General features: G+C 47.6%; 1 protein-coding gene across 5 annotated transcripts in view; it reads right to left on the bottom strand.

Annotated features, from left to right (window-relative positions):
* Positions 1-6,386: 6,386 nt before the first annotated feature.
* LOC139998563 (protein N-terminal glutamine amidohydrolase-like) overlaps positions 6,387-12,563 on the bottom strand; it is a 16,424-nt gene continuing 10,247 nt past the window's right edge. For 3 of the 5 annotated variants that reach the window (XM_072032259.1, XM_072032256.1, XM_072032257.1), the window contains 3 exons: positions 12,117-12,265; positions 11,646-11,770; positions 6,387-6,688 (listed from right to left, as the gene is read on the bottom strand). In XM_072032259.1, the coding sequence (XP_071888360.1) occupies positions 6,555-6,688; positions 11,646-11,770; positions 12,117-12,265 (408 nt within the window). In that variant the 3' untranslated portion in view covers positions 6,387-6,554. Of the gene's footprint in view, positions 6,689-11,645; positions 11,771-12,116; positions 12,266-12,563 lie in introns of those variants that run through there. The other 2 variants (XM_072032258.1, XR_011806250.1) reach the window with 2 other exon arrangements.

Raw genomic sequence — 12,563 nt, 5'->3', positions numbered from 1 at the left:
GCTTCAGTGCTGGATCCTTCCCAGAGGAGCTGCTCAGGGGCAGCTGCAAGGCCTGGTGCCCGTGAAGGGCAACGCAATCGGTTGCCATCGCAGGCTGCCCGCCAGCCACCCCACTTTCGCCACCAGCCGCACCAGCCATGCCCAAGCAGAGCTCCCCAGTGTTATAAGTTGCCCCCTTAATTAATTTTCAGAGAACATTGCATTAATAATAGAAAGGAAGTTATTGAGTAAGCAACAGCAAGCAAAACAGCGCTGGGCGGCCACGGAGTCTCGGCTCCACCAACGGCGCGCACCTCACCCCCGCCAGCATCCCTTTTTATATCTTGGTAATTCCGGGATTACACAGCACATCCTGGTATATTCTGCGACTGCGCGCACTGTTGCTAGGGGGTCGTCTCTGTCCCTCTGGTGGTCGTGAAGATGAAGGCCGTAGTCTTCCTCGGCGTTGTGGTTCAACTTCTTTTTTTAGTTGGTCATGTTGGCCCAGTGTGAGACAGGAAGGCAGGATGTTGATACACTAGTTTAACAACTTATCAGGAGATGGTTACATGAGCTTTGCAGCAGGGTCTTTGAACGAAAGAGGCAACTGAGATGCAGAGGGAGAGAAGGGGAGGGGGTTCTCTTTTTTGTTACATTAAGCAAAAGAATTTTCATAGTGTCTAGCCAAGTATTATACAGCTCCTTACTTCAGCAGGGAGCTTTTGCAACTCCTGCTCCTCAAACGGAACTCCTTGTTTTTATAATACAAAAGACAATGAACAAACATTTATTGTGTATTACATGGTGAGGCCGCCCCTCAGGTGCTGTGCTCAGCTTTGGGCCCCTCAGTACCAGAAGGACATCGAGGCCCTGGAGTGTGCCCAGAACAGGGCTACAAAGCTGGGGAAGGGCCTGGGGCACAAGTCCTGTGAAGAGCGGCTGAGGGAGCTGGGGGTGGTTGGTCTGCGGAAGTGGAGGCTCAGGGGAGACCTCATTGTACTCTACAACTTCCTGAAGGGAGGTTGTGATGAGGAGGGGGTCAGCCTCTTTTCTCAGATAACTAATGATAGGACTTGAGGAAATGGCCACAAGTTGTGCCTGGGGAGATAAGATATCAGGAACAACTTTTTCTCTCAGAGAGCAGTCAGGCACTGGAACGGCCTGCCCAGGGAGGTGGTGGAGTCACCGTCCCTCACAGTGTTCAGGAAGTGCCTGGACAAGGTGCACGAGATATGATTTAGTAGCTTATTGGGTAGTAATGGTAATAGAAGGATGGTTGGACTAAATGATCCTGTGGGTCCTTTCCAACCTCGTGATTCTATGATTCTTTCATGAGGAAGCTGTAGATCGCGATGAGGTTTCCCCTCAGCCTGCTCCTTTCCAGGCCGAATGGGCCCAGTGCCCTCAGTCGCTCCTCATATGTCTTCCCCTCAAGGCCCTTCACCATCTTCGTAGCTCTTCTCTGGACACTCTCCAACAGTTTAATGTTCTTTTTGTACTGTGGTGCCCAGAACTACAGTTGTGTTTTACTATTCCCTGCTTCTTGTGAACATTTGAAGGAAAAGAGGCTGGGTAACTCATTTCTCACACACACACACACAGAGAGCAGAGCTGCAGGTAGCACGGCCTCTGCGCGCTCAGTGCTAGGCCTCGCAGTTTGTAACACACCTGGGCACCTTAAACCCCTTCTCCTCAGGCTAGAGCCTCAAGGTTTTTTAGTATTTGTGAATTCAGTTCATCTTTATTTGAGAAAGAAACCCTGAAAATGCAAATTTCCCTTGCTTGAGCCTTCAGGAAAGCCCAAGGCCTTGCTGGCCCCAGCAGGCAGCAGGGCAGTGCCTCTGCTACAATACAGGATGGGACACCGTTTATCTCATGCTCCTCATCCCCCTCATTTGAAATGTTCTGCCTGAGCCAAATGTCCCTGTGCATGCTGTCAGCCTGCCAGAAAGCCCTGTCCCCAAGGCACAGTGGCGAGGCCTTGCCCTGCCACCGGCCTGCCCTGCCCGACTGGTGGCAGCAGGGTTAGCGCCATTCCTGTACTTCATTTTACTGTGATCCTCTTCTTATTTTGAAGGCAGATGTGGCTGAAGTGTGCAAATCCCTGAAGCAGTACTGTAGCTAATTTTATGGCTTCTTTAGTGCCATCCAAAACAAAAACAACAAAACCCAACACCAAACAAGCAACTCCCCCTGATGGAGCAGTCTAAAGAAAGGATGTTAAGCAACACAGCATTAGCCTGTGCTTTTGTCAGTGTTTCCACTGCCAGGTTGTCTTCCTAAAGGAACCAAACTTTGGCATGGAAAAAAAAAATATCTTGAAACGTTTTCAAAGGGCTATGTGATGGGGTGACAATGAGAGTTAAAATGACTAACAGCGCTGCAAATTTTGGCCCAAAATCCCGCAAATGTTGCCAGGCGGCAGCAGCCAAGGTGTGAGCATTTCTCAGGAGGTGCCAACTGCCCATGGGAGCGATAAGGGCACATGCACACACATTACGTGCAAATAATTAATAGATGACTTTTAGATGCCGGGCGCTGCAGCATGAGTAATGGAGGTCAGTAATTTCTTGTCAGCAGCAGCTTTTCTTGAACGAAAGGTTTTAAGACGTGGCTCATACTGTGGTGGGGAAGAAATCTTTCTGCATTAATCACGAACTTGTCTTTTTCACGAATGTATTCTGCTGGAGGTAAGTACACCCTGCCAAACTGTCTAAAGCAACCAGAAACAGCACTTGATTTCCAGAGAAGGTGGAAATCTGAATAGAAAAGGACACAGGTTTTCTGAGGGCCTTCGTTTTAGTCCCTCTCCATGAGCACGTGTAAACCCTCAAAGTCTCTTGGAGCAGGACACTGGTGGAAGAAGGCAGTCCCAGCCCATTTCTCCCAGCTGCCATGCCAAGCAGTGCAGAGGCAACGGAGAAAGCCATGAATGAGGGATTAAGCATCTAATTCCTCCCAGTAAAACACCACTGGTTCATATGGCAGGTAGGGCACTGTAACCCCCTCCAGGTCCCCTCTTCCCACCCTGCTGCTGGGACCAACGTGGGGGGAACATGGTGCTGCTACCCCTGGTCTAGAGCCAGGCTGGAGGCACTTGGCCTTCCTCTTCTCTTCTTCCTCTGCACCTCAGGACTGAGCTGCTCGGGCTCCGTTTACTGTGTAGCAGCTCCCTGGAACAAGGCGTTTGAAAACATCTTCTGGCTAGACACATACCTTAGCATATTAGAAGGTATTTTTAGTACCTCTGGCAGAACGGATCAAACTCGGCTTTCAGCTCTGCTAATGGAACCCTGTGGACTGTGCTGGCATCGCCTCATATTCGTACTGAGGTAGCAGCTGAGCAAAGTTTACTAAATAGTTGTGTTTACTTCACACAAGACAAAAAAAAAAACAAGTAGAGAAAAACACCAGAGGGGTTCCTGACGTACAGCAGGCTGGGGTTTTTGTGCTAGGAGCGTGGCTTGGGCTGGTAGACGCTCCGTTTGCTGAAGAAACAGCAGCACACAGCAAGGGCAAAACACGCCGAACGTTGCCGCCCGAGTTTGTGATGACTTTGTTTTTGCACAGGGATAAATATAACCACGACCATTTCATACAGCAAAACACTCTGTGATGAGTGCATGAGTACAGTATAAGTGGCCTTACTGATTACAGGAGCTATAAACACGGGCTGGAAACCCTTGTTCCCCTCTGCAAGTCGGAAGCCATGGCAGCGGAGGGAGGTTTTACAGCTAAATCATTAAAAGCCGTGGCAGAGTGCTTTTTCTGGAGGGCTCCGAGTGTGAAGCTGGTGCTCTGCCACCCGACCAGCCATGCCAAGGTGGTGGGAAGCATGCCACCACCATTACACACTCGGAAGAGGGGAAGGCTGAGCTAACTACCATATTCTTACCGTGTAGGCTGGTTAAAAAAAAAAAAAAAAAGTAACATGTAACGATTCCTGCCTTATTGCAGTGTTTGGCTTTCAGATATAGCCCTGCATGGGAAGGCAGGTATGACGTTGGAGAGAGCCAAATGAGCATTTCCTGCTTTTAAGTCATGTAATGTCAGGAATCTGGCCTGCTGGAAACACCCTGCTCATCACACCCAGCAATGCCACCTCCCTCGGGCCTGGCGAGCACCGATCCACAGCTCAGGTCCTTTGTGTGCTGATTTTCGGCAGCACGAACCCGAGCTCTGTGTGCCTCCCGCATGGGAAGCGGCTTAGCTCCCCCAGAAACTCAGGGACTTGCCAGAGGCCTTAGATAAGTAGGCAAGATTTGTTTTAGCCGCCCTCAGCATCCAAGGTATTTCCTACTATAAGAACAAGGAAACATTGAGGACGCTTCAGCTGCCATATTTGTTTATCTTAGGTCAAACCGGGGAGATTTTCCAGAACCGCTGCTGCAGCTGTGCTTTGAGAGGCTGCCCTTCCAGCGAGTGCTTCTCTGCTGACACCATGATGACAAAAAAGCCTCGCTCAGATCTTCGCCGAGCTCCAGGGGCAAGGGCGCAGGCAGCTGCTGAGCAAAGCTGCGCGGATGCCTCCGGACACTCCCCGGGTATGCCTCATTCACCTTGACCTCGGCTGGGTCAGCACGGGGGAAGCCAGGAGGGAGAAGAAAATCACCGGCGCTTGCTCCCTCCAATTTCTGAGCAGGAAATTACCGCAGGCGGACGTGGAGATGGGTTTCACGTTGAGATTCCCCGAGCCTGCGAATCCTAAGTGCCCTAAGAGGGCAACCCCACAAAAGGTGGAGGCAGGTGCTCAGCTGCTGGGGGCTACAGGAATGACCCGGCGGGGTTTTCACACCTCCTGCCTGCTCCTTGCAGTGTCCTTCAACCCACCACCCGCGTTTGCTGGAAAGGCAAGGGGAAAAGGAGAAAACAACCTCACGGCACCGTAAAACGGGAAAATTCGGCCCAATTCATCCTAACAAGGGAAAAGCAGACCCTAGAGCTGACCGTTTTCACAGCAGATGGTTTCACAGCACACATGAGGTCCTGGCTGGATGACGCCGAGCGGGCGAGCAGGGAAGGGCCCCACAGGCCAAAATGTTCCGACCCGGGCTCTGATCCTGGAATCTGATTCATACGAGTGCAGCCCGGTGCCTCCCAGCTGCTCTACTTAATGGTGCAGATCGGATTACAGCCTCCCGGGTGCCTAAATTTAGCCCCCCAAATCCATACATCGATTAGTTTGACATCCTCAAGTGCCACGCACCCATTTCAGTAGGAATTACAAACGCTGGTTCGATCCAAAGGCTTGGTTTGAAGGCCTTGGCACGCTCCTCGATGCCCTCAGGGGCTCAGGCTGACAAGGGCAACACGAAACCCGGTGCCCCAACCCTGTGAGACACAGATCACCTCTGCGCCGCTGTGGGATGATTTGTTTTGAGCTGTAACAGCTCCTGGCACACCGTGCCAGCAGGGAACTGGCCGCACGCTTGCTGCGTGCTGACTGCTCTCTCTGCTGGCCAACTGAAAAATTTTATTTCCACGAGACAGGCCTGCAGAAATGCATCAACCGAGAAAATGCATGTCAGAAAAATAGAGCTTTTTTTTTTCCCCTAAAGTCCCAAACAGGCACATAAAAGAGGTTGAATTGAATAAATGATATTCTTAACAAAAAGGAAGCAGCAGAGGAGAAAGAGGCAGGACAGACATGGGTCTTCTGTCCCATCCCAGCTCACTGCATCCATAGTTTGGTGGAAGCGAGAGGACCGACCCATGGGACAGGGTGACCCCAGCGTGGATGTCAGGCCGTCAAGGCCTTGCCCTAACATTTTCAGTAGCAAACGTTGTAGTGTTGGGTTACTGGAGAATTTCCAGTGACCACCAGCACAGAGAAGCCAGGAGAGAGTGGGACTGTGAGGAACTTTTTTCTGTTTGTTCAATGCCTAATTCAAGGGTGACCGAGTCCAAAAAGCCACCACACGGGGACTCTCAGCACATAAATACTGTAATAGGAATGGACTACAGAAAGTCAGGACTTCTCTGTGGGAAAGGACAAGCTAAAGAGTGAGTAAAGAGAAAAAGGAACGTTTCTTCATGCTGATTTTTAACTTCTACATTCTGAATAATGGTTGTCTCTGTTCTCCTTAACAGCCTTGATCCTGAAATTAGACCAAACGTGGCAAATTCTCCTATCTGAGCCTCACTAAAGGGAGCGTGCCATGGATTTCAGCCACCAGGAACCAGCTCAGTAGTTTAATCAAGGAGCAAACTCATGTCTGGAGGGATGACAACCTGATGTTCTACAGCTCAATGGCTCTGTTGAGTGACGCCCAGGTGCTGGGTTTATGTGGCGAGGTTTTGGTAGTGGGGGGAGCTGCAAGGGTGGCCTCTGTTTACAACAGAGCAACACGTTTATGGTGGGATGTCAACCTCTGATCTGATTTATTAAAAAAAAAAGAAGTTGACTCTTTTGTAATAAAAATAAAAGACTTTATTCAGTTCAGTGTACCCTGGGTACTGTATTTGCCCAAACGCTTATTCCATATAAAGAAATGTAAACCATTCATAAATACAATGTAAGAGCAGCAAAACAAATCAAACCACCTGCAACCTGCAGCAGAAAGAGCTTCTTTACTTCACTGTGCTTTCACGGAGCAGCTGAGATGAGTCTGTCTGCCAAACTGGCGCACAAAGTCCGATAAGGGCAGCACTGAGCCCCAGCCCACTCTGGGATTCATACCGATGAAATCATCCAAGTTCATCTTGGAATCTAAAACAAGAGCAGAGAAGTGAAATGTCAGAGTTCCCGATTCAGCTTCTGTAGCACATACAGCTACCATGAAAATCCCAAGAAAAACCGTTTGAAAGTATAACTCAGACCAGCTCACAGCACACTTGCTGAGCAGCAGTCCAACAGCTCTGCAGACCATACAGAGCCACCAGAACCAAATTCCATAGAAATGGAATTTGCTCCAGCTGCAAAAAGCCTGTGTAATTAGGCTCACCATTACAGATAGTGTAAGCGAGGAAGGGAAGACAACGTTTGGGAATCCCATACCCAGCAGTCCCAGCCAACACGCAGCCCCTGCAGCCCTCTTGTTTGCACCATATCTACACCGCAGCACAGCTTTGGGATTTTCTGAGCCCCAGCTCTCAGCACCTGCAAGGTCTGGCCCCTAACTTGACCTTTTCCTTGTCAGCCCCTTTGGGTACTGAACATCAAAAACTCTCTCAACCACAGTCCCACTGCTGCCACAAGTGCCAGCACTAGGCCACTTTCTACTTGACTACGTGGGGATTTAAAATAGCACAAGCCCAGCAATTTTCTGTTGGAACTCCAGAACAACCAGCAGAGGATAACAGTTCCAGCATGCAGGTAGCCTGGTAAGCTTGTTTTCCAATCCCCAGCTTGTCTTTTCCTCTCAGATGCTTTTATTTTACAATTAATGTGATTACTCATGTAGTTTAAGATCTGAAAGATAAACAAGTCCCTGCTTTATGTGCACTGAGCATAGCAGAAGAATAATTTAATTAAAATGTTCTGCGAATGGTGAAGAAGCCCAAGGGGGATTGTTCCAGCAGAGTCACAACCAAAGCAGCTGCTGTTAGCAACTTGGGAACTGCTGTCACACTGTCTGTAGGAAGGGAAACAGTCTCTGACAGTCAGGAGGGTGGTGGCAGGGCATAACACAGTGCATCAGGAGTTTAATGAGAGCAAAACCTGTTGTAACAGGCAAGCAAGAAGAAGAAACAAGCTTCACCGTCCCGCGAAGAGCAGATGGTCTAAAGACCAGTCAGTAGGTGGCACTAAAGCAGTATGAGAGCCATGTAACTGCCTGTAGTGCTCTCCCATCTCCTTTGGTTCAGGAGACAGAAGTCCCCCTTTGTCATCCTTGTTATTCACGTGTCACATCTAAAGGCTGTGCACTTATGTGAGACCTTACAGCTTTAGCCAACAGCTCCGCAAAAACAGACCACCACAAAAGCCTTTTTCTGAAGCAGATAAAAAGTGGCAAAAAATAATAATGAAAAATCTCCTGTTTATTTTTAAGATTTACAACACGCTCACAGTCCTCCTCTGATGCTGTAGGTGTTACACTAGTCTGCATTTGGGCACGCACAGAGCTAAGGCTTCCTCTTTGCCCAAACTCACTTTGTTTACAGTCCGTGAGACCTACCTGGTGCATTCCGAGATCCGTGCACGTTTTCATTTCTTTTTTGATCAAGTCTGACACTTTTGCCCTGAGCAGGGACAAAACAAAAACACCATCCGATAGTGCACAGCCTAACAGCCACGATACCTGTGGCATCTGCCAACAGGAGTTTTTGGAGTAATTCCAACCTCCAAAGGGGGTGTTGCTGTAACAATATATGGATGATCTTCTATTGTTAGGACAGGAGAAAACAGCTGTGAAGGAAGGCACTAACAAGCTATTTGAATTTCTGGGAAAACAGGGCTTGAAAGGATTGGAAAATAAATTAAAATTCATAGAAAAAGAGAAGTCAAATAGTTAGGGCATCTAGTGGCTGAGGGGGAACGAAGAATAAATCCAGAGAGGATTCAGTGAGGAAACAGGGGAGGTGATCAGGCATCGGGTAATAGCGAATAAAAGGTTATGGTTTGTTTACTGAAATGCGCTCCTGATTGACAGGCCGCATGCCATTGCACTCGCAAATAAAATAACTTCACAGAAGATCCTGTCTGAAGAAAATTATTTGAGGTGTTTCTCACAACAGTTTTATTTTCAAATGGGAATCAGGTTATAGCACGCATGAGCTGCTTAGATCTGTATCAGTCCTTCTTTCCTTCTGCTAGGATCCTGCCATTACCTTGTGGAGAAGGTACAGAAGGGAACTGCAGCCACCTGCCTGCCCTGTCTAGCAGCTGCCCGTTACAGAAACGCATCACACACGGCACCCACACAGTTCCTCAGCTGCCCTACCTGCATTCTTCAGAAATAAACCCCCAGAATTCATGGCTTCTAGGGATTTCAGTAGTAATAAAAAGAACAAAAAGCCTTTACACATCCATTCTGCCTGTGTGCTGCCAAACACCTGGGGAGAACTGAAAATCAAAGTGAGGCTTTTCAGCGTTAGGAGCTGGTGCTACCAGTTGTATCGAAGCAGTAAGACCTGAGTAACTGCAGGGTGCAAGCTGGATTTTACACAGGCTTGCAGCAAGGAGGGCTGATCTCATCGGGACTTAAACCATGCAGAATCAAACCTCATTCATTTGTAGGAGGAAGACTTAAAAGAAAACCCCAGGCTGGGCTAGCCAGCTCCAGAATGGTGAATCCACACCTCAAAACAGATCTTGTTTAGTTTTATTTAAAAAAGCAGGATGAGCACCTGCAGCAGAGGAACAGAGGCCAGAGCACTGCCAACACAAGACTTACTCCAACACAAGAATTATTCCTTTTGAGTTAGTATTAGGAAAAAAAAATGCTTCACTGGTTCCTGATAGTTTATTGGTTGAATTCCAACAGGAATTTCACAGTCCTTTAACACTTCCTGGTAAACTTCATAAAAAGGCATCACTGGTCCCAGTGCCTTGTCCCAGCACCACAGTGGGTATTTACATTACCCTATTTGGCCTACATTTGACTTAAATGCTACAGAATTTCCTTGCCCAAAGTGCTCTATTTGGGCTCAGCAGCTGCTCTGCCCTGAAGAGGCAATATTTCAGTATCAAGAACAAAACCTCCAATCTTTTTAAGTTTACTAAAAGCTTTAAACCCCCACTGGATAAGTGAAGCAGGGTGTGTTGAGTGTAACTAACATCCTTTAAGACGCAGCAGCACCAGAGCGCTGATTTTCTTTAAATACCCTAAGTTCACAAGCTCATTTCTTTTTAACAGTACAATGCTCATATACATTAAAAAAAAATATATGTATTTATGCTATTTTTCAGTCTTCAAGCATTTGTTTAGCATCAAAGACAGACCAAATAGATGTAATATGAGTCCTTGTAACTGATAAGCTTTTGTAGTCATCTTCTCAAGAGCTTATAACTCTGGCTTCTCTAAATGACAGCAATATAACCTCAAGGAGTAATGTAATGCTCTGATCTCACAAATAAATTGGCACTAAAGCCATATACGTGATCAATTCCGCCAGCTGTTAAATTACAGTCACCTCTAACACCAGCAGCGAGCAATTTAATCTTCCACAAACACAAATTAGCATGGAAAAGAGAGTACTCTAAGTGGGGAGGAAGCAATTATCCATAAAGGCATTTGGCGTGGATGAACATCAATGTCCCAGGCTGTTTTACACTAACCAAAGGTCAGCCACCTGGCTTCCTATCAAGTTTGAAATCAGGTGCTTTATGCCTGATAAGACTGTGCATACATTGAAGCACACACCATTACGAGGTGCCTCAGGTGAGGAAAGGAAAAACAAAATCAAAGCCTGAGAAACTTGCACTGAGCGAAAGGCAGTGTGAACGAGATGTCCTAGACCTGACAGAGTCTCCTCCTGTTCTGACCCCAATCCCAGAGCTACCCAGTCAGCGATCCTCCACCTTGGGTGGGCGCAGGGTAAGCAGTCACCGTCCCCTGCAACACCCAGGTGACTGCCCAGACAAGAGCACATCACCACAGGTGCACTCAGAGCCTTCCAGGTGGCTGGCAACAGGACAAGAAGCAAAGCACTCGAGTGGGAACACAGGAAACTCTGGTTGCATACTGGAATTGTATTGAATTCATGCCTGGGATCAAATATTGGAACACTGTGCCCAGAGAGGTGGTGCAATGGCCGTCCCTGGAGTTGTTCCAGGCTAGACCAGACAGAGTCTTAAAGCCCCTCAGTCTAATTGCACCGGCTTTGAGCAGGGTCTGGACTGGATGACTTGGGGATGCTCCTCCCAGCCTGGCAAGGTACAGGCTAAGGAATGAAGTATGGGAGCAATCAAAGTCTCTGCATCTTTAGCTACCTACCAACATCCCAAGGATGACCTGGGGGCTGGCTGAGACAGGTGTTTCATAGCCTGGAATTTCTAAAAATGCTTCACAAGGCTGTACCTGTGCTCCCGCCCCCACTCATAACTCATTTATACCCAAGTGAAACGCCAAACTTTCTTAGAAAGCAACACAAAAACTGTGAATTAACTTGCCTGTAGCTTAAAACCACAATAAACTTGGCTCTAGACACAAGACATGTTCCTTTGACCCCACCTTCTCTAACAGAAATATATGGTAGCATTGTATTATTAAAAAAGCAGCAAAACCAAACGTGCACAGCATCAACAAACTCCACCAAAACAAAACTTCACCACACTTCTCTCCATCTGGGAAGAAAAGGAGAGAATAAGCACATGGCAAACATTAGCCAGCTTGGCAAACACCTGGTTCGAGTAAGCTGAAACGCCGTGTGATAAAAAAAAGTGGGGTAATCACCGTGTTAAAAATTCCCTTTCCAACCCTAGGCAGGTTGCTTGGCCTCTGTTTCAGCTCCCCACTGCAACATTTCATACCTCTTACTCTCTGCTCAGTTTCTGAAGACCAGCAGTTCGTGTTTGATAACAGCAGTGGCAGCTGCCAGGAAGCACGCTACACTTTACATGTTCGGAAAAGGCAAGCACTGCAGAGCCCCATTTTGTCCCCACACACTGTGCTGGCTGGATACGCTTCCAAAGCACATGTCCAAAAGCACATTTATTTATTGCACCCACCTCTGACTGAATCATTCAACTCTGTTAAAAGGAAAAAGGAGTCCTGCCAGCTCACCTGCTGTTTCAATGCAGGGGTACGAGGGAGGAGGTTTCTGCCATTTCCCATCTGCATCTTTCATGTGAGATCTGTCCGAAGCAAACGTCTCCAGGTACAGATCTGCTCGTATCATCCGGATTTTCCTGAACAACAATGCACAATTGTATCAAGAGATATATGTACATAACGCTGCATTAGCCACTCTGGAGAAGAGCCCTTTCTTCCTCCCAGGGAGCCTTAGCTTAGTTAAATACTCCACTCAGAAACACTGGGCTAAGCTGCTGGGCTGTTAAGAATAAACATCAGCAAGGAAAGGCTTTTGATGATTAAACAACAGCAATTAAAGAGCTTTAGAAAAATAATGCAGTGCATTGAGTTTCTTGGAGTATAACAGAAGACTTCTATCAGTATATATCCACAGAGACAACTTCAACTTGGACTTCATGAAATAAAATTCATGCTCTTCATCTTTATTTTTTTTGTCCTCACCTGTGAAATTCAGGATGAAGGCTGTCATCCAGCCTGAAGGCCTCCGTGCTGTACCCGTCAAAAGGACAGGGGAATGGCAGCTCTGTGTCAAGATCATAAATGAAGTTCTGCTCCCCACTGGAGACACGAAGTAGGATAACGTGGTAGTCCTGGGAAGAACGGTAATTGTCAGGAGTTAAACAGTTGTTAACCAGAAACCGGCACAGGGAGTAGAAAAAAAGCCTCCTGGAAGCTGAGGCTACAGCTTCTCTTCTTTAGAGACTGCTTTCTGATGCTCGGGTATCACGCCTGTGATGTTCCAGCACCAGGAGAGACGTTTCCTAATGCCTGCCTCAGCCCTCGTGCCTTTTGGTAAGCCTTGCTATTCTCCCCATTACTTGTAGCCTTCTTTGATATCAGCCTGGGCAGCTAACCTGAAGAGTACGCTAGTCCTCATACCACATCTTT

This window comes from Anas platyrhynchos, chromosome 37, assembly GCF_047663525.1.
Source record: "Anas platyrhynchos isolate ZD024472 breed Pekin duck chromosome 37, IASCAAS_PekinDuck_T2T, whole genome shotgun sequence".
Taxonomy (NCBI): domain Eukaryota; kingdom Metazoa; phylum Chordata; class Aves; order Anseriformes; family Anatidae; genus Anas; species Anas platyrhynchos.
Note: the sequence above shows the minus strand (reverse complement) of the source record. Positions and strands in the feature narration are given on the sequence as shown.